At 46.9% G+C, this 21,589-nt stretch overlaps 1 protein-coding gene across 1 annotated transcript in view; it reads left to right on the plus strand.

The window, feature by feature from the left end:
- Nucleotides 1–2,477: 2,477 nt before the first annotated feature.
- ARMC2 (armadillo repeat containing 2) overlaps nucleotides 2,478–21,589 on the plus strand; it is a 56,086-nt gene continuing 36,974 nt past the window's right edge. The window contains exons 1-9 of the mRNA XM_068160499.1: nucleotides 2,478–2,560; nucleotides 4,098–4,344; nucleotides 5,619–5,691; nucleotides 6,706–6,871; nucleotides 9,334–9,541; nucleotides 11,015–11,065; nucleotides 15,451–15,521; nucleotides 19,445–19,549; nucleotides 21,019–21,194. Coding sequence (XP_068016600.1) covers nucleotides 4,127–4,344; nucleotides 5,619–5,691; nucleotides 6,706–6,871; nucleotides 9,334–9,541; nucleotides 11,015–11,065; nucleotides 15,451–15,521; nucleotides 19,445–19,549; nucleotides 21,019–21,194 — 1,068 coding nt within the window. The 5' untranslated portion in view covers nucleotides 2,478–2,560; nucleotides 4,098–4,126. The remainder of the gene's footprint in view (nucleotides 2,561–4,097; nucleotides 4,345–5,618; nucleotides 5,692–6,705; nucleotides 6,872–9,333; nucleotides 9,542–11,014; nucleotides 11,066–15,450; nucleotides 15,522–19,444; nucleotides 19,550–21,018; nucleotides 21,195–21,589) is intronic.

A 21,589-nucleotide genomic window follows, 5' to 3' on the forward strand; every position in this document is an offset into this window, starting at 1 on the left:
GACCAGACCCTTGGTGCCTGATGGGTGTGATCCTGGCCACTGCTACACCATGCCCTAATCCCCTGCTTTTGTTTTACTGTGCCAAACTTTAAATGTCTCTGTTTCAGTTTGTAAACCTGAACTCGGAGAGAGTGTATTGTGACAGCTCACCTCCAGCATTTCCAAACTGAATAAATTGTATCAGCCCTAACCTGGGCTTTTGTCACCTGCTGTTATGCCCTAAAAGAGGGGCCAGGCAGGACAGAGAAAATGTGCTCCACTAGAATCACAGAATGGTAAGGGTTGGAATGGATGTCTGAAGATAATCTAGTCCAAACCCCCTGCTAGAGCAGGGTCATCCAGAGTGAAACACACAGAACACATGCAGGTGGGTTTGGAATCTCCAGAGAAGGAGATTGCACAGCCTCTCTGGGCAGCCTGGTCCAGTGCTCTGCCCTCCTCAAAGTGAAGAAGTGTTTCCTTATGTGTACATGGAACTTCCTGTGTTCCAATTTGTGTCCACTGCCCCTTGCCCTGCCATTGGACATCACTGAGAAGAGTCAGGCTCCAACCTCCTGACACCCTTTAGGTATTTACAAGTATTAGTGAGATCCATCACTGGATTACTCTCAGCTGTTTCTTCTCCCTCTTGAACTGAGGAGCCCAGAACTGAACACAGTATTTCAGGTGAGACCTTGCTAGCACAGGGTACACATGGAGGAGAACCTCCCTCGACCTGCTGAACACGTTCTTCTTAATGCACCGGAGGGTGCCATCGACCTCCTTGGCCATAAGGGCACATTTCTGGCTCATGGTTAGTCTTGTCCACCAGCACTGCCGGGTCCTTTTCCCCAGAGCTGCTCTCCAGCAGGTCAGCCTCCAGCAGGTCAGCCCCCAGCCTGTACCGCTTCCAAGAAAACCACCGTCCGAGGGGCCAGCGCTGCAGCAGGACCCCCTCACTGCCCCGGGGTGCGAGGTCGCCAGCCTGCTTAGGAAGTGGCTGTGACCCCCACAACACTACCCCAGTGCCCCCCAAACTCCCCGCAGCATGCCCCAGCGCCCCCAGCCCTCCGGGAGCTCCTCGCCGTGGCCACTCTGGTCACGCTGCGCATGCGCGGCCGGTGCTGCGCGGCGCTGTGGCAGCCTGCGGGCTGCCGGACCCCCGCGCCACAGGTGCGCTGGGACGAGCGCTCGAGCCATTAACGGCCCTGCGGCGGCGGCGGCAGCATCGCGCTCTCCTTCGGCGGAGGTGAGTGAGGGTCCCGTCTGACCCCGAGGCACTGCCCCGGCGGCAGCACATCGCGCAGGGCCCGGTGGCCATGCTGTGTAGGGTTGCCATAGGAACAGAGGGCGCCGGTTCCGTCGGGCACGGGGCTCGCCTGCAGCGGAAAGGGAGGAAGAAATCGGGACCAGAGACCGGTGGCGGCGGTGGCAGGCCCTCCCCCTCCATCCCTACGGAGAAGGGCTCGATGGTGCCTTTGGGCAGGCAGAGCGCCGTGACCAGCAGCCGGTGCCCTGCCGGTCGTAACGGTCGCCGTCGGGGGCTGGGCTGTGCGGTGAGTGGGGCGGGAGGCTTTGCGGACGTGGCCGGAGAGAGAACCCCCGGTCCGTTTCTCGGTAGCTTGCTGCCCGCTGTGCCCTCCGGGGAGCGGCCGGGTTCGGTTTGGGTGGGTCAGGCTTTTGCTCCACAGGTGTCGCTCGTTTGGAAGGTAGCTCGGGGCTGTGGTGTCTGATGGCTGCACTGAGAGCCGTGCTCGGTTTGGGTGGGTCAGGCTTTTGCTCCACAGGTGCTGCTCGTTTGGAAGGTACTTTAGGGCCGTGGTGCCTGATGGCTGCACTGAGAGCCATGCTCGGTTTGGGTGGGTCAGGCTTTGCTCCACAGGTGCTGTTCGTCTGAGAGGTACTTTAGGGCCATGCTGGCTGATGGCTGCACCGAGAGCCATGCTCGGTTTGGGTGGGTCAGGCTTTTGCTCCACAGGTGCTGCTCGTTTGGAAGGTAGCTCGGGGCTGTGGTGTCTGATGGCTGCACTGAGAGCCATGCTCGGTTTGGGTGGGTCAGGCTTTGCTGCACAGGTGCTGCTCGTCTGAGAGGTACTTTAGGGCCATGCTGGCTGATGGCTGCACTGAGAGCCGTGCTCGGTTTGGGTGGGTCAGGCTTTTGCTCCACAGGTGCTGCTCGTCTGGAAGGTACCTTGGGGCCGTGGTGCCTGATGGCTGCACCGAGAGCCATGCTCAGTTTGGGTGGGTCAGGCTTTTGCTGCACAGGTGCTGCTCGTCTGGAAGGTACTTTAGGGCCATGCTGGCTGATGGCTGCACTGAGCCGTGCTCGGTTTGGGTGGGTCAGGCTTTTGCTGCACAGGTGCTGCTCGTCTGGAAGGTAGCTCGGGGCTGTGGTGGCTGATGGCTGCACCGAGAGCTGCGCTCGGCTGCGGGCTCTGTTTCTCCGAACTTTGTTCTCCTTTCTTTTTTCATTGCAATTATTTCTCTTTCAGAATTTCATCAAGCTGAAGGCATTTTGGCTGTGACTGTGCTTCAGTTGCTGATAATAATACTGCTTGCACTTATCAAGAAGCTGCCCGTGGTAAGATTGATGACTTACATTGGGTGTTTCCCGAGTTCATTGGAAAGAAAGTGTCTTTTGACAATATATTATTGAATTCCTCGTTTGGCTGTGATGTTTTATATGTGGCCAGGTATTAAGAAACAGATTTTCTGTAGTGTTGGAAGGTATCACATTTGGCCCACAGAGCATTGTGGTAGTGAGTGTGGTGTATTTTAGCTCCCCCTAAGGAATTAAAGGTCCTTCGGGGCAGATGCTTTCTGCTCTTCAGTGTTTTCATACAGAACTGAGAAATGAGCGAGGGAGATGCAGCATCAATGAGCCTTGTTTGCCACTACCTCAGCACTGCCTAGGATTTTGTTACAGTATCCCTTTTAACTTTGTTGTGGTAGCATAACCATTTGTGGTGGGTTGAAATGATCTGTGTTTCCCTTTTCACACCCAATAGTGGTTTATTCACATTTCACTACTTTTCTGCTGAAAAAATTTTAAAGGCATAGCCTTAAACTACCACACCACTGATGATGGAACAGTTAGCAGTTCAAAACTAGCATTAGAATAGGATAGAATTAACCAGGTGGGAAGAGACCTTTGAGATCGAGTCCAACCTATCATCCAACACCATCTGACCAACTAAACCATGGCACCAAGCACCCTATCCAGTCTCTTCCTAAACACCTCCAGTGATGGTGACTCCACCACCTCCCTGGGCAGCACATTCCCGTGGCAAATTACTCTTTCTGGGAAGAACTTTCTCCTCACCTCCAGCCTAAACTTCCCCTGGCACAGCTTGAGACTGCATCCTCTTGTTCTGGTGCTGGTTGCCTGGGAGAAGAGACCAACCTCTGCCTGTCTACAACCTCCCTTCAGGTAGTTGTAGACAGCAATAAGGTCTCCCCTGAGTCTCCTCTTCTGCAGGCTAAGCAACCCCAGCTCCCTCAGCCTCTCCTCACAGGGCTGTGTTCCAAACCCCTTCCCAACTTGGTTGCCCTTCTCTGGACACCTTCCAGCATCTCAACATCTTTACTAAACTAAGGAGCCCAGAGCTGGACACAGGACTCAGTGTGGCCTAACCAGTGCTGAGTACATGGGCAGAATGACTTCCCTGCTCCTGCTGGCCACACTGTTCCTGATGCAGGCCAGGATGCCATTGGCCTTCTTTGCCACCTTGGCACACTGCTGGCTCATGTTCAGCCTACTATCAACCAGTACCCCCAGGTCCCTTTCTGTCTGGCTGCTCTCCAGCCACTCTGACCCCAGCCTGTAGCACTGCATGGGGTTGTTGTGGCCAATGTGCAGCACCTGGCACTTGGATGTGTTCAATCTCATGCCCTTGGACTCTGCCCATCTGTCCAGCCTCTCGAGGTCCCTCTGCAGAGCCTCTACCCTCTAACAGATCAACTGCCCCCAGCTTGGTGTCATCTGCCAACTTACTGATGATGTACTCCATCCCCTCATCCAGATCACTGATAAAGATATGAAAGAGCATGGGGCCCAGCACTGATCCCTGGGGGACACCACTAGTGTGTGTTCTGTGCCTTCTGTGTCTGTTGCACAGGGTTTGTCCGTGGAGCACTCTGCGGAGCAATGCGAGCTTCAGCGTACAGAAACACAGGACAGGCAGAACCTTTCTACAGGCTGTCAGTGCCAAGGCAGAAGAGCAGTTCTGAGATTGTAAGTGAAGCCAGAAACGCTCTACGGACGCTGGGAACTCGGAGACCACTCACACCTGCCGAGGACCAAAGGAAACTTTTTGGATCCGCATCTTCACGAGCTCCTCAGAGCAGACCCCCTTCGGTTTTCAGGTACTCTGGCTTTAAGAGTTTTGTAATAATATCCTTTAGCAACAAGAGATTTGATTCTGTAATTACAGTTCTGGTGGTTTGTTTCCCCACCACCACCCTGTGTTAATCTCGATTCCTAATCATGTCATGTGCCACCTTCTAATGATCCTTCTTGGTGTTAATCTACATGACCAGGAGGTTCCCATGGATTAGAGCTACTAGAATCAATCATTACAGTAGTGGAGGATAGCATAGGAAAATGATCTGCGACTCACCTTTTCCTTAAGACAATGGTATGCTTTTAATTTGGGTAGTCTTTAAACTCTGAAAGCTTGGAGCTTTCCACGCAGGCTCTGTGGTGGAGCTTTCCACGCAGGCTCTGTGGTGGAGCTTTCCACTTCCAGGGCTTTCTCAGGTTTGTTGTGGGTTTTTTTGATATCTAATTATAGGTCTTGAAGTTTGAAATGCTCATTTTTAAGCAAAACTTCCGCTACTTCAGAAGTATTTCTGTGTGGACTTTCGTCAGGAGTTGTAATTCACAGAGCTCAAGAGAGCTGTCTCTTGGGGCAAAGAGGTGGGGAAAGGAAAGTACATTGGGCTCCTGAAATCCATTTCCCCAATCCTATTTTTTTTTAGCTCTCCTTGTATTCCATTTCTGTGATGACTGTAAGGAGGGGATATGAGCTGTATTTATCACATTTGGTGTCAAGCATGCCAGAGAGGATGCTGAAGCATGGTTCAGTGGCCCTGTATGTTGGTGTCCATGCTGTTTTCATGGCAGCATGACCTGAGGCACTCAATGTATCCAATACTCCTTTTGTGCCCTTGCAGAGAATGAGAGCCTGAGAGTGCCCTTGCTGTTTGTTGGTGACCAGGTAATGAGGTCCCTCTGGCTGACATCCATGCTTGCCCTGACTGTGTATGGGAAGGAGCATGCTCGTGCCTGCACAGACTTCTGCCTTGCAGTGTTCTGCATCTTGTGCTTGGGCACTAACCACAGCTGGATGCATGAATTTAAGCTTACATTTGAGAATTCCTGGTAGATGTGTATGAAAAAGAAATGGTGTCATGGCAGGTGTGCAGGTGATCTTGTAATTCATCTCCCTTGATGCTGCTGGAGTCCCAGATACCAAAGCTAAACAGCATTCATGTAAGAAGAGTAGTGGTGCAAAAGCGCTGTCACTCTTCTTTCTCCTCTTCCCCATACTCATTGGCAGAGGGAGAAAGCATGCAATCAAAACACCACACACACAGTGTCTGCTTTATTCATGTTGTGTTTGATTTCTTTGTGCAAGTCTTCATGCATCCAGTTTTGATTTGGCTGAATCAAGACCGCTGTCTGGTGTTCGCCTTTGCCCGTTGGACCATGTGAGTACTCTGGAAACCTTTGCATCACTGAGATAGAAATGGGTGCATTGCTAGTGCTAGGAAAGGATATGGTTTGCATGGGCTGGGGAGAAGTGGGAGCTTGTCGGCATCTTACTCTGAAACTCACAAAGTCAGTTTTGTCTTTTTTTCCCTCTCCCCCCCAAAACAACCCTTGAAAATACAGTGTTTAAAATATTGCTGTATTGCATGACAGTTGTAAATGACATCAACAAGAACCAGTGGATGGATTCCTGGAGTCAGGGTTCCTGTGTAAGATAGGAAAAGGTCTTAAGCATCAAGAGCCAGCAGCATGCCCTTGCTGCTGAGAAGGTGGCCAATGGTATATCCTGTGCTGCACTGGGAGTGTTTCCAGCAGGTTGAGGGAAGTGATTCTTCCCCACCTGCTCAGTACTGCTGAGGTCACAGCTTTTGAGGTACTGTGTCCCATTCTGGCCTTCCCAGTGCAAGAGAGAGACAAGCAACTGGAGAGTGCCCAGAGAAGTGCCACAAAGGTGATGAAGGGACTGGAGCAAGGCTGAGAGACCTGGGACTATTTAGCCTGGAGGAAGAGCAGGCTCAGGGAGGGCATCTTACCAGTATAAGGAGGCTATATTGACTGTACCCCCACCTGAGGGGAGGGTGCAAAGAGCTTGGGGCCAGACTCTGTCTAGTGGCAGAATTAGAGGCAATGGACACAACCTGAAACACAGAAGGTTCCCTCTGAGCATCAGGAAACACTCCTGTGAGGGTGATGAAGTCCTGGCACAGGCTGCCCAGAGATCTCCAGAAGCTTCTTTCAGTGCTGACAGTGCTATAGGTGTCTGGCTTGGTGAGTGGAATGCTATGATTAGATTCTAGGTGTGAAAATTCCTTAATGAGCAAACCTGTGCCACCCTTACCTATTCTACCCTCAACTGAACCCTTTGCAGAAATCACTTGGTTTTCTGGTGGTTTTGGGGTGAAAATGAAATGAACTGTGCTTTTATTCCAACATCTTCTTTCTCTCTGTCACAGAAACCAGTGCTGCCTGCCTCTGCAGAAGATGGAGACTCTCCCATTTCCATTCCCAAGCCTCCTGCTGATGCTGCAGAGCTTAGGAAAGTCAGCAGGGCTCGGGCACGCTTGCTTAGAAGACCTCAGCAAAGTTTCCTTCCTGCTGAAGTGCTTCCTCCTGATCAGAGTAAGGGTGAGACCTATTTCCTACAAAAACAACTGCACGATGGCTTTCAATATCATTACAGGAATTAGTTTATTAACAGGACCTGCTGTGCTTTCAGAGTGAATTTGAAACAAATACTTCAATGGCTTTAAGGCAGTTTTGAAGGTGTGATTTCCAAAAATTATGCTGGCTTTCACTTCTGGAAGTGAGTTGAAAGCTACTCAAATGCCTTTTCCACCCAACCCCCCCCCTGCCCCCAGGTTTCCTTTTTCTTTCTCCCCCTCCCAACTTTCCTTCTTCTTTTTGTTTCCCCCTCTAGGCTTCCTTCTTTTCTTTTGGTTTTGTTTTCCCCTCTAGGTTTCATAGTATCATCATAGTATCAGTCAGGGTTGGAAGGGACCACAAGGATCATCTAGTTCCAACCCCCCTGCCATGGGCAGGGACACCCCACACTAGATCAGCCTGGCCAGAGCCTCATCCAGCCTGGGCTTAAACACCTCCAGGGACGGCACCCCAACCACCTCCCTGGACAACCCATTCCAGGGCTTCACCACTCTCATGGGGAAGAACTTCATCCTTTCCTTCTTTTCTGTTGGTTTGGTTTGCCCCTCTAGGTTTCCTTCCTTTCCTTTTTCTGTTGGTTTGGTTTCCCCCTCTAGGTTTCCTTCCTTTCCTTCTTGTGTTGGTTTGGTTTCCCCCTCTAGGTTTCCTTCCTTTCCTTCTTGTGTTGGTTTGGTTTCCCCCTCTAGGTTTCCTTCCTTTCCTTCTTGTGTTGGTTTGGTTTCCCCCTCTAGGTTTCCTTCCTTTCCTTCTTGTGTTGGTTTGGTTTCCCCCTCTAAGTTTCCTTCCTTTCCTTTTTCTGTTGGTTTGGTTTCCCCCTCTAGGTTTCCTTCCTTTCCTTTTTCTGTTGGTTTGGTTTCCCCCTCTAGGTTTCCTTCCTTTCCTTCTTGTGTTGGTTTGGTTTCCCCCTCTAGGTTTCCTTCCTTTCCTTTTTCTGTTGGTTTTGTTTCCCCCTCTGGGTTTCCTTCCTTTCCTTTTGTGTTGGTTTGGTTTCCCCCTCTAGGTTTCCTTCCTTTCCTTCTTGTGTTGGTTTGGTTTCCCCCTCTAGGTTTCCTTCCTTTCCTTCTTTTCTGTTGGTTTGGTTTCCCCCTCTAGGTTTCCTTCCTTTCCTTTTTCTGTTGGTTTGGTTTCCCCCTCTAGGTTTCCTTCCTTTCCTTTTTCTGTTGGTTTGGTTTCCCCCTCTAGGTTTCCTTCCTTTCCTCCCCGCAGGGTTTCCACCTAATGTAATTTTCAACAGGAAGTTTTTCTTCAATGGCTAAAACGAACACTAAATGCTGAAATGCTTAAAGAGATAATGAGGTGACATCATCCAGGGAGATTCCCTGGTGGATTGTTGAGCACAAAAGGAGGAGTGAAAAGGAGTGATGTGTCTTGACAGGCCTCCAACTACATTGTATTTATTGTGAAGAGTTTCATTAGTGGTGACTTAATAGAGGTCGCTAAACGTGGGATTTAAAAGCAATTTTCCTGCAGATGGGAAATGAGTTGACACTTTGTTTTCCTGCACACTGGCTTGTAAGAAAATGTGCTGGGACTCTGTCTTTAATGGAGATTCACTTGCAGTAATGACAACTCTTCAGGTTGTCTGGGATTGTCACTTAGTTACTAATTGTCCATTATTAAACAGCATTATCCCACTGTTCACCTCGTTGCAAAAGAAATTGCCCCCCAAAACTCCTAACCTTCATGATTACATACATACTCTGTAAATATTCCTGTCATGTACCCTTACACAGAGTTGAATCCATTACCTTTAATGAGTTGATTTTGCTAATTGGAGAAATTGAGAACCTAAGTTTGGGCTGCCCAGGGAGGTGGTGGAGTCACCATCCCTGGAGGTGCTCAAAAAGGGATTGGATGTGGCACTTGGAGCCACGGCTTAGTCAGTCAGGAGGTGTTGGGTGATAGGCTGGACTTGCTGATCTCTGAGCTCTTTTCCAACCTTATTGATTCTATGATTCTAGCCTGGCTTTGCCTCTTCTCCCCTTTGGGGATCCTACAGATGTTTTTTGTAAGGTTCTTTTTGTGCAGGTTCTTACCATGTTTGCATAGCAAGGTACAAGATCAACAGCTACCTTTTGCTTGAATTCCTTCCTAATACTCAGACCCTGAAATACAATCACTGCTCTCACAAGCTCCAGTCCACCTGGCTGTAAAAAATGAAGTAAAAAATCAAATCAGTTTGAGTGGAGGGTTTTAAATTGTGAAAACACAAACCTGAAAGGCTTTAAGAAATGATGTTGGTAAGAACTTTACTTTGCTCTGAGTAGTCTTAGGCTTTCTCACCTTTTCAATTGATGCAAGCAATTTTTGGATGGTACAGGCAAATGTTGATAATGCAATATGACAGACTGATTTTGAGCTTTGTTGGGTGTACTGGGTCAGAACACTTGGACAAAATGTCTTATTTTGGGCTGTTTCAGATCAAGCGAAGCTGGAATGTGAAGAGCCAGCTGCAATGAGTAATCTCTGCAGAAGTCATAAGAACTGCTCAGCAGAGCAAAGGTCACCCACAGCATTCAATGATGAAAGTAGACAATTCATTTGTAATGAGCATATCAGCAGATCAGAGAGGGAGGACTTTCTGAAAGGGACAGCAGGAAAAGGTTTCTTTCAGCTGAGAGGAGAAAGGTTGGTATTGCTTGAGCATGAGCCTGTGTGCCTTCCACACAACCACCTGCCTAGTCCAAGTTGTGTAAGGATCAAAATGGTTAACATGGATGGAATTTGAAGATGATGCATAACCTTCACTGTTTTAAAGCATTAAAACTACTGGGGGGGGGAGGAAACATATTTACACTTATGTTCTTAGGAAGTTTTTACTCTCAGAAGACTAACCTGCCCAAAAAGTGTCGGTAAGAAACTGCTTAATATGAAAGGTCTTTGGTAAAGGACAAAGATTCCCTCATCTATTACCAGCCCAAGCAATTTGTGCTGTTGTCTGATGGAATGGCTGTAGGTAATCTCAGCTCTTCTCAGGCATTCTAACTCATTGCTAATACTTGTGCCAATAAAATTGGTTCAGCATTCACAGATGGTACTACTGATGAGTCAGGCAGGCCTTGATCTATGTCCTTTTCTGAGTTCAGAGATGTCATTCTTCATCTGACAAGGCAGTTGAAAGTTAGCACCAACCTGTCCTTCAATAGTTTGTTGAGTTTGGTCTTGATAGGAGCTGTACATAAAAGATTCCAGTCCCATGGAGGGGTCACTGCACTGGCAGAGTTTTGCCATTCTTTCTCAACAGAACATATTTTCAGGCACTAGATGATTGCTTTGATTAGGTTGCATCTCCTATGTCATAAATACTTGAGGCACCTTACATAAGGTAAAAAGATCCTTTCTATTTTAAAGCACATTGTGTTCAGGAAGAATAGGATGAAGGCTTAAAGAAAACATTTATTAGCTGGACTCCTGTCATTCACCACGTGAAGCAGTTGTGCCTGCCTCAGTTCTTCATCCCAGTGATTGAAGATCCTGGCAAGAATTGAGCAGTAAGATGACAGAAATAGTAAAGGGGAAGGGGCATGAGGCTCCTTATTCCCCTTGCCCCACAGTTCCTCTACGGGCACCCAAAGAACTTTTCTAACGCAGCTGTTTGTGTTAATGGTGACCCTGTAGAGCATGCCAAAGTAGCATGGCAGACTCCTGCCATCAATGCTATTACACTGGCTTCAAAGAGAACAGAAGGGAGGCATTTTATTCCAGTAAGAGACTTGCTCATTTTCCATCTTAGGTTGGTTTGTTGTCCCAAGGACTGCTGAAAAGAGTGAACAGCGCTAATGAAATCGCTGCTGCTTTGTGAAAGACGCTGGGAGCAAAGAGAGAAGTTGACCTTTGGGAGAAAGGACTTATTTGCCATTTTGTTGGCAATTGTCTTGCTCAAATCACCACCTAGTTAGACTGGAACAGGTGTATTAATTGAGCAGATTTGAATTGACTGGCATGCTGCCTCAGGAAAGCAAGGAGCACTTTCTGACAGGCAGTCATCAGGAAGCTGAGTTTTGTTTACATCTTCTGCCAGCCGTTGTGCCTTGCCATCTATTGTGATTGCTACAGAAATGAAACTTCTGAGATGTTTTCTGCATTCATATATTTCAGCAGGAGTGTCAACAGGGATGGCAGATTTGCTGATGAAGAGCAACAGTTTCCCTGGTGAGAAAAGATGAATTATTTTTATTCTCCTCTTCCAATGTCTCAATATTCTGAAAGCTTCGATGTCATTCCAGGACTCCTTAGGAACATAGGTGCCCTCAATGAGGAGAAGCTTGGTGGCAAGCAGTTGATGCCCATGTGGCCTGCTCTAGACTTTTAATAAGTGCTTCCTATAAATAGCTACCAAAGGATTAGAAGATGCTATATGGAAGATATCTTATGCCCTGGTTTCTATCACCATTGCTGCCCTTAATAAATGCCTGTTGGACAGAATCCTTGGAACAGGCTGCCCAGGGAGGTGGAAGCCTCATCCTGGAGGCCTTTAAGGCCAGGCTGGATGTGGCTCTGAGCAACCTGATCTAGTGTGAGGTGTCCCTGGCCATGGCAGGGGGGTTGGAACTGGCTGATCCTTGAGGTCCCTTCCAACCCTAGCAATTCTATGACAAGACTGGCTTCTCTTCCTTGGACTTCTCAGAGTGTTGGAATGCTCCAATAGAAAATGATAAAAGGGACAAGTGAATACTGGAAGTCCCTTCTGGCTGCTTAAACTATTCTGTGCCCACAATATTAATTCCTTTTCTCCTCAGAGGAAAGGATTCCTACAGGAGAGAGAGATTTCCCTTTTTCCCACAGGGAACAACCATTCTGGTTTGCTCTGGGTGAATCTCTGAAGTGAATGCCATGGTGCAGGTATCAGTCTGTTGTGTGGTTCAGCTGGCACTGCTGCAGATTCTCCAGGCTTCTTTCAGGGTTTGTCTTTTCTTCTTGTGTCTGTGTATATATATTTGGTTTTCACAACTTCTGGAGCTCTCATGCAGACATGGACACAGGAAATGAATCCACCCCTAACTAATCTTTCCCTCAGTTCCAGTAGGTATTGATACCATTCATTTAAGAGAAGCAATCCAGTGGTGGGGAAGCTTCCTCAGACAGAGCTTTCTACAGTGTTTCCCAGAGAAAGGATGACCCTTGCCCTTCCAGGAGGGTGCCTCCCTTTCTGTAAGGTTAGGGGATGCTGATAGGAAAGTGGGACTTTCCACTTCAGTGGAAATCTGGGAGATCTAGACCCTGAGAGTCCTTACTACCATTTTCATGGTAGCTCTAGGATGGGAGAGAGTGCCATGAAAGGTGTAAAGAAAGACCAGTCTAGGTAAGACCAGAGCAATGATGGATTTAGACTGATTTTTTGCTTAGCATAAGAATGCTTATGGAAGAGTCAAGATAGGAAGATGATGATGATGTGGTTTTCAGACTCCAATATATTTAGGCTGGTGTTTGTGGTTAGAATTAGGCTGTCTGTTGTCTGCTTGCTTGAAGATTAACCTGCCACAAATAGATATTGCTAATATTTTCAGGGGGAGGCAGAAAATGCCCAGGCTGTGAAGGATAAAAAAAGGATGTAGAAGTTTTTCAGCAACCTCCACTATTCTTCTTAGCCTTGCTGTTTAACATGTGCATGAAGCTCTTCATCAACAGCCTGTATAAATGCAGGGCTACGTTCTTTCTGTCACTGGAGCTGTCATAAGTAATGGACTATGCCCATGATTGTGCTTAGAGAGGGATTGTTATTTGCTCATCTTTAGGATGAGTCAGAGAGTGGTTGGCCTATTTGTCAATGTGTTTTTGCAAATGATGTGCCATTCTACTACTGCTCCTTTCTCCTCTCCTTGGTATCAATTATAGTTAGAGTCTCAGTCACGGTTTTTGCTCCCTTGTTGCTATGCACTGCCTGCATCTGAGTGGCCTTCGTGGTTTCCATGGGATGGTCCCAGCTCTTATCTCTACTTCAAGTGAGAGTCCACAGATTCAGTTTACATGGGTGCAAGAGAAGAGGCTCACAATCTCTGGAGGAGCAAAGCCAAGTGACATCTTGCACTGGCAGATACTATGCCCACTGCCCTTATCTTTTGTTTTCCATCCCCTGTTATTCCTGCTCCTCAAAAACTCATTCTATCTCAGTTACTGTGCTCCTCTGGTTTTCTCCTACTTGCATATCTTCTAGTTTTGCCTTCCAAAGTTGTAAGAACAACTCACAGAAAGAGAGATTGGCCATTGGAATGTGCTGCCCAGGGAGGTGGTGGAGTCCCCATCCCTGGAGGTGTTCATAAAAGGCTTGGATGTGGCACTTGGAGCCATAGTTCAGTTGTTAGGTATTAGGTAATAGGTTGGACTTGATGATCTCTCAGGTGTTTTCCAACGTGGTTGATTGCATGATTCTGCAGTATGAGGAAGAAGCACTGTTCCTGTACTGAGACTTTGCACATTTGTGGATCAGACCTTGCTGTTGTGTGCATCTTCTTTGGAGAGAACCAGCCCAGGTCTCTGCCTCTGGGATGCAGTTCTTAGAAATGTAGTTTTTCCCCTGGAATGCCACTGAAGGGGGAGAGAGTTTGCAGCTTCACCATTCTCATGGCAAGGACAAGCAAGTAAACAGCTAAACATGCAGAGTTTGTGAATAAATGCAGCTTTCACTTGATTATGCATTCTTTCTCCAGGGAAAAATACTGAACACAGTACTGCAGTGCTGACTCACCTTACTTTTGCAAGTCCTCATAGTCTGTGTACATTCAAGAAAGCAGAGAGGCTACTATGTGCTCCCTTCCTTGAGAAGGATAGAGGTGATACAGTTGCCAGATTTTTTTTCCCCCCCTCTCTAAATCATCAGAGCCTCTGTCAGTTGATTTCTTGATGAGTCCCTTATCAGATGATCAGATTTCTGCCAATTGACTTTGTTTCCAAGGCAACCACTCTCTTGACAAGCCAGTTCCCTTCAATAGTAGGTAACTTATTTTTCAGAGCAGGCTGATTACATTTTAACTGCCTAGTTCTTAACAAGATATTGCTGCTTAAGTTTCAGCCCTGGATGAGAATGAAAAGCTCACCAAAAAAAAAAAGGCAGAAGTTTCTGTAACTGAGATGGAGTTGGCAGTGTGGTAAGGATGGGTAAAGGGATTTATAACCTCTCACTAAATACATCAGTTGTGCATATTCCCTAAAGAGAAGCAATTTATGTGCTGGCCAGTGCATGCTTTTTCTGAGAACAGAGAGTGTGCCAGGGAAGCTGTTGAACTTGGGAGGATGTTCCTCCAAAGTGCAAATAGCTGTGTGAACATCAGCAGTACAACAATCTGCTTTCCTGCTCACCTAGCTCTCTAAACTGCTTGGTACTGGTGTACAAATCCTCTTCCAACCAAGCCTTTATCTTAAAGCAGTTCAGACTTTGATGTGGCCTTACCCTTCGTGTCACATGTGGTGTTTCTATCTGATGAGTGTTCCACATCCTTTGCTTCAGTGTCTGTTCTAGTTGGTTGCTTCTGGTCCTGACACATCTTGTGGGTTGCAAGAGTTGGGGCTCTTCAGCCTGGAGAAGAGAAGGCTCTAGGGAGACCTTACAGCTGACTTCCAGTACCTGAAGGAGCCTGCAGGAAATCTGGGGAGGGAATTTTCATCGCAGCTTGTAGTGATGAGACATGAGGGAACAGCTTTAAGCTTGAGGAGGGCAGATTTAGATTGGATATTAGGAAGAAATTCTGTACAGTGAGACACTGGAACAGGTTGCCCAGGGAGGTTGTGGATGCCTTCTCTTGGAGGTGCTCAAGGCCAGGCTGGATGAGAGCTTAAGCAACCTGGGCTGGTGGGAGGTGTCCCTGCCCATGGCAGGGGCATTTGGGACTAGATGATCTTTAAGATCCCTTTTAACCCAAACCATTCTATGAATCTGTGCCTATCTTTGAGGTTTCTTGGATTTATCCTATGGATAGGCATTGTGGGGGAAGAGACACAGGCAGGGTATGGTTACAGAGTTCTTCTTTGGAGGGCAGCAAGCTCAGGCATCCACATTCATATAGGCAGACACTGTCGTGCTTACAGAGAATTCTGAAGGCAGTGATGTCTGAATATAGCTTGGTTAGTACGAGGTGAGTGAAGTTGTTATTCTCTTGCTTTTCCAGTGTTTGGTCCTTTGGACATTCTTCTCCTCACATCTTTTCAAGGTGTTCACTCTTTCAGGGATAAAAAAACAAATAATAAACCCCACTGTCCTTGTGACCAGACGAAGTTGCAGCTTGAGGCTAGCTGAGCTTAAGTTCAGTGACGAGGGACTCAGAATTGGCTCTTTCCGAGCGCGGCTGGGTTCAGCTTTCAGTTTCAGCGTGCGAGTGGAAAGGGTTTTTGCGTTCCATAATGCTGCCCTCTTGTGGTGCCTCTCAGTATCGCTGCAGCAGCGTTCTCTATCCCCCGCTGTCCTTTCCGACCACCAGCTGACCTACTGACTTACTGAAATAACTTCCAGGCTCTTCCAGGCAGGTATTAATGAGCAGCTCTCGCTCTGAGTGCGTGTTGAACGCCGAGGCCTGATCTGTGTTTGTCTGTGCTGTGTCTTGCAGTGACCCAGGGACAAAGCCTGGCACAAACTCATCATGGCCAAGAAGTACAGGCTGCAAGGGACCAGAAACAGGTACTTTGGAAGGCATTTCTTGCAGTCTCCAGTCAAAAACGGGGAAAAGAATAGAATTAACCAGGTTGGAAAAGATCATCCAATCCAACCTATCACCCCACACCATCTGATCCACCAAGCCATGGCACCAAGCGCCCCATAAAAGCAGTCAAACAATCAAACTGTTGTGATCAAAGATCTCTTTCTTTATTCACTGTTTCTTTATTCTAGATGTATGGATTTTTATTTGTTGCTTTTTTTTTTTACTGTTGAGAGACAACATTCAAGACATCCACATTCTAAAAAGAATCTGTTGATATTCTCTCTCATTTTCCCCATATGCAGGCTTAGGAATTTGCCAATCCATTAACACCTTGTTTGCCCATCACTTGTTGTAAACAGGCAGAGTTGCACAGAAACTAGGGAATTTATGCCAAGCTGTGCTTTGTGCTGAAGAGAACAGATTCTGGATTGCCCTGTAGGGATGCAGTTCCTTCACTTTAACCTAGCAGATTTTGATTGATATTTCCTCATAGCTGGCACGTTTCAGCCGTGGCAAGTGCATGCTTAAAGAGTCTGGTGTAGAAACCTGAAGTTTCTGCTCTGCCATTTCTATGCTTTATTACTATTTGTCTGGAACTGAGGAGCTGCATTGTTCTGGAGCCTTCTGGTGAAGGCTGTAATAGGCTCTGCTTGTGTTTTCCTTCAGAGGAGGGGGGAAATATTTTGCCATGTCAGGGGAGTTAGAATTCTGTGGGGCTGTATTTTCTCTGTTTTAATTTGTATGGGCTATTAAAAAACATAGTGTGTTACTAGGATTGTTCCTTTTTATATCTACTCCTTCACCCACCATGTAGCTTCCTCACCTTATATCTACTCCTTTAACCATTATGTAGCTTCCTTTACCTTATATCTACTCCTTCACCCACCATGTAGCTTCCTTTACCTTGTATCTGCTCCTTCACCCACCATGTAGCTTCCTTTACCTTGTATCTGCTCCCTCACCCATCATGTAGCTTCCTCACCTTATATCTACTCCTTCACCCATCATGTAGCTTCCTCACCTTATATCTACTCCTTCACCCATCATGTAGCTTCCTTTACCTTCTACCTGCTCCTTCACCCATCATGTAGCTTCCTTTACCTTCTACCTGCTCCTTCACCCATCATGTAGCTTCCTTTACCTTCTACCTGCTCCTTCACCCATCATGTAGCTTCCTTTACCTTCTACCTGCTCCTTCACCCATCATGTAGCTTCCTTTACCTTCTACCTGCTCCTTCACCCATCATGTAGCTTCCTTTACCTTCTACCTGCTCCTTCACCCATCATGTAGCTTCCTTTACCTTCTACCTGCTCCTTCACCCACCATGTAGCTTCCTTTACCTTCTACCTGCTCCTTCACCCACCATGTAGCTTCCTTACTTTGAGCATACTTCATCTTTAATCCAAGAGCAAACAGTGGGATAGCAGTAGGAATTCCCAATCATTTCTTCTCTGTAGTGCAGCCCTTGGTGGGGGGGAGTGTTCATTTGCAGCTTACTTCTGGTTTCTGATATGATTTGTGTTTATGCTTTCACATTTTCCTAGTGAGGAGGTAGAGTGGTTTTAATATTGATCTATTCCCAGCCACTCAGTATTCTGTGGAAGGGCTACACGTGGTAAGTCAGGCAGTAGACAGCTTCTGGAAGCTCAGTGTTGCTAAGGCTCTTGTATTTACATGCTAAAAACAGCAACCAATAAGTGGAGACTGATTAGTGATTATTTATTTCTTTTCCTTTGACCAGAATGAAAAGCTGTGGTTAAGACCTATGAAACACTGAGAACTTCAACTTGCTGAATTCTTTTGCTTGAGTGTGTTTGAAGTGTGATTCACTCCAGCAGAATGTTGAGGACAGTTTGTGTAATGCTTTAAACACAGTTAGTGCCATAACTTTTCAGCAACACCTTAGAAACCTATCAGGAGTGAAACACAAGGCAAGTTTAACATCTACTGATGTTGCTTTTCTCTATAATCATCTGTTTTGAGGAGGCTGGTGAGAGGCCTTCAGCACAAGCCCTATGAGGAGAGGCTGGGGTTGCTTAGCCTGGAGAAGAGGAGGCTCAGGGCAGACCTTATTGCTGTCTACAACTACCTGAAGGGAGGTTGTAGACAGGCAGAGGTTGGTCTCTTCTCCCAGGCAACCAGCACCAGAGCAAGAGAACACAGTCTCAGGCTGTGCTGGGGAGGTTTAGGCTGGAGGTGAGGAGAAAGTTCTTCCCAGAAAGAGTAATTGACCATTGGAATGTGCTGCCCAGGGAGGTGGTGGAGTCCCCATCCCTGGAGGTGTTCAAGAGGGGATTGGATGTGGCACTTGGTGCCATGGTTCAGCAGTCATGAGGTGTTGGGTGATAGGTTGGACTTGGTGATCTCTGAGGTCTTTTCCAACCTTATTGATTGATTCTGTGATTTCCTCTTCATTGTTATGGCCAGGATTAATGCTGATTCCACACCCCACCCCCACCTCCAGTTCCAGGAGAATGATTTAACTTTTTTAATTATGCCATTAGGGCTTCTAGGTTGCTCTGGTTTTTGTCTGATGAATGTGAGATAAGTGCAGGAGAGTGGCACAAAACAATAAAATGAAATCAGCTCTCTTTGTTCTGAATGGCTTTGCCAGTTTTTCTGCTAGCTGGGAGTTTGGTCATGCCTGCAAATGCATACATGAACTGTTGTTTCTTACTTGCAGTACCTGAAAGGGGCCTGCAAGAAAGCTAGGAAGGGACTTTTAATGAGGGCTTGTAGTGATAGGATGAGAGGGAATGGATTGAAGCTTGAGGAGGGCAGATTTAGACTGGAGATTAGGAAGAAATTCTTTCCAGTGAGGGTGCTGAGACACTGGAAGAGGTTGCCCGGGTTGGTCCTGGATTCCCCTTCATTGGAGGTGTTTAAGGCCAGGCTGAATGAGGGCTTGAGCAACTTGGGCTAGTGGAAGGTGTCTCTACCCATGACAGGGGGGTTGGGACTAGATGACCTTTAAGATCCCTTCCAACCCAAGCCATTCTGTAAGGCTATGAACTATTATAGTATCAGTCAGGGTTGGAAGGGACCACAAGGATCATCTAGTTCCAACTCTCCTGCCATGGGCAGGGACACCCCACACTAGATCAGGCTGGCCAGATAAAGTTAAGCACATGCACAGTTAAAGTCAGCCTCCTCTCTCAGTTTAGCTACAAATTGGAAAGAAAACAGAGTCAATTTGTGGCTTTTGTGGTAGGAAGGAACAGTGCAAACTACTTTAGTGTTCTCATTTCAGCTGTGCCCTTACATTGTCTGGAGCAGAACTTTAACTCAATTGCCAGTGCTGCATAGTGGTTTATTAATTAAGCTACTTGTAGATCTAAAAAAGGCTGTTAGCAGATCTGGGAAATAAGAGAGCTGTGCAAGATAAGTGATACTAGTTGTATCACCTGTTAAGATGGACTTCCACTAATGTGTGGAGATGAACACACCAACTGTGGTAACACCCCAGGGCATGCCTTGTGCAACAGCAGCATTTTTGTGCAATCTCTTGAAACAGAGAGAACTGACAGATTTATTCTATATGAAATACAGGTAAGGAGTTAAAAGTTACCACAGAGCCTGGATTTTTCAAGAGCAAGCCTTTAAGATAGTCAGGAAGTTTTGTTGGGCTCTTTTTATTGTTTCCCTGCTCCAAGTGATGCTCAGGAGACCTTTTTCGATGGTGTAAGATGCTGTTCTCATGATGCAAGCCGCTCGGTGTTTTCATGTTGTACAGCATTTCTGTGTGGGATGAGGAGGCTGTGAAGAGCTTGCATTGCATTTTGCATTCACAAGCCAGTAATGAACAGTAGGAGACACTTTCTGACTGGGGAATAAAGGATTTGTAGCTGTTCATCTGAGCAGAAGGTGAAACCTTCACTGAACGTGTGCTTTTGTCTGCAGTGTACTTGGGAGGCTTGGAGGGCAAAACAAGAATGAATGAATGGGGAGAGGAAGAAATCTTTTGGCATATGAAGATCCTACCAATTCTGCATGAACTGGACAGTGGTGAGTAACACTGGTCATGGAAGGGTGTGTTTTGTGTACTGCTGCCTGCTGGAAACATGAGACTCACTTGTCTTGCTGTAAAAGAACAGGACTTGGACTATGAAGCCTTTAATGCTTTCAGTGTGTTTGCAGTGTAAAGCTGGCCCTGGCAGCTGTCTCTAGGTGGCCCCAGTTGAGCAGGGGACCAAATGACCTCCTGAAGTCCCTTCTGACCTTCTGTAATTGTGTGTGTGTGTGTATATCTATATATATATTAAAGTGCAGGTTTAGAGATGTTGTCTGATTAAATCACCTTATTTTAGGCAACATAGCTTTGCCAGCTTAGAATCATTGAATTGTTAGGGTTGGAAGGGACCTCAAGGATCATCCAGTTCCACCTCCCTGCTATGGATGGGGACACCTCACACTAGATCAGGTTGCCCAGAGTCACATCCAGCCTGGCCTTAAAGACCTCCAGGGATGAGGCTTCCACCAGCTCTCTGGGCAGCCTGTGCCAGTCTCTCAGCACCCTCATGGGGAAGGACTTCTTCCTAACATCCAATCTGAATCTACCCACTTCTAGCTTTGCTCCATCCCCCCCTCAGTCCTATCACTACCTGACACCCCAAAAAGTCCCTCCCCAGCTTTCTTGTAGGCCCCCTTAAGATACTGGAAGGTTAGTCAGTGATGAGGCAGTGCTCTTGAAGGTCTTTTCCAACGTGGTTGATGCTGTGATTCTGTGATAACTTTAAGGTGCTTCACTATCTTAAGCACAGACTTGATTGAAGGGCTCAATTAACTTCAGGACACTGAGGAAATCTTAATGAAAAGTTCAGCTTGGGTTTAAAGTGTTAGATGTCTCTGAAAAGTGTGTCAGGAGTGAAGTACAACTGAGGAAATTATGCCTTGGAAGACTGAACTCTGAAATCCATTGGCACGGGGAGATTGTAGCCAGGTGGGGGTTGGTCTCTTCTCCCAGGCAACCAGCACCAGAACAAGAGGACACAGTCTCAAGCTGCACCAGGGGAAGTTTAGGCTGGAGATGATGAGAAAGTTCTTCACAGAGTAATTGGCCACTGGAATGTGCTGCCCAGGGAGGTGGTGGAGGTGTTCAAAAAGGGATTGGATGTGGCACTTGAAGCCATGGTTTAGTTAGTCAGGAGGTGTTGGGTGACAGGTTGGACTTGATGATCTCTGAGGTCTTTTCCAACCTTCTGGATTCTATGATTTAGTTAAACAGGTGATTTAATTGCTTTCTACAGACTTTATATTTGCTTGAGTGGTGGGAATATAGAAAGGAGTTTGGGCCTTACAAGTGGTTAAAAGTGAGTGTCAAATGAAGGGATTGACTCTGTTTTGCAGCATCTTTGGCAGTGTTCATTACAGCCTGGTGCAGATCCAGTTGGCTATTGAGGTGCTCTGGAAAAGGTGGCACTAGTAACTGTTTTTTAACTTGTTTTCTCCACTCCCTTTCCACCTCCTTCAAGTAGAAGACAACATAGAAACCCTTTGTCTTGCTTGCACCAAGCTCTATCAAGCCTTGAGTGAGGGAAATCTGCTTGGAAGAAGGTTTGAAGGGAGAAGCATGCTCCTGAAGAGGTTATACAAACTTGTAGACATTGACTCAGATCCACTGCGCCTGAAGCTGGCAAAGATCATCCTGGCTGTAAGTGTTGCAGCGTCCTGGGTTGTAGGGCATGAAGCTCAAGATCATGAATTACAGCTTGCATTGGCTTTTCCATTTCATACTTTTGAACTGTGTCTAAACTAATCCTTTCCTAAGCACAGATACCTTTCATCCAGCTTGGTCCTTGGTAGAGCCTTTTATGGGGTTTATTGCTGTGGAGAAATGATGCCTGAGGGAGGAAGGAGGGACACAAACTAGGAGAGCTGGTGGCAGGAATATTGCTTAGACATCATAGAATCAATAAGGTTGGAAAAGACCTCAAGGATCATCAAGTCCAACCTGTCAGCCAACACCTCATGACTAACTAAACCTTGGCACCAAGTGCCACATCCAATCCCCTCTTGAACATGGAAAAGAGGCAGTGTCTTAGGATG

The sequence above is a fragment of the Melanerpes formicivorus genome, unplaced genomic scaffold (genome assembly GCF_026170545.1).
Source record: "Melanerpes formicivorus ecotype bairdi unplaced genomic scaffold, bMelFor1.0.p_v2 SCAF_50, whole genome shotgun sequence".
NCBI lineage: Eukaryota > Metazoa > Chordata > Aves > Piciformes > Picidae > Melanerpes > Melanerpes formicivorus.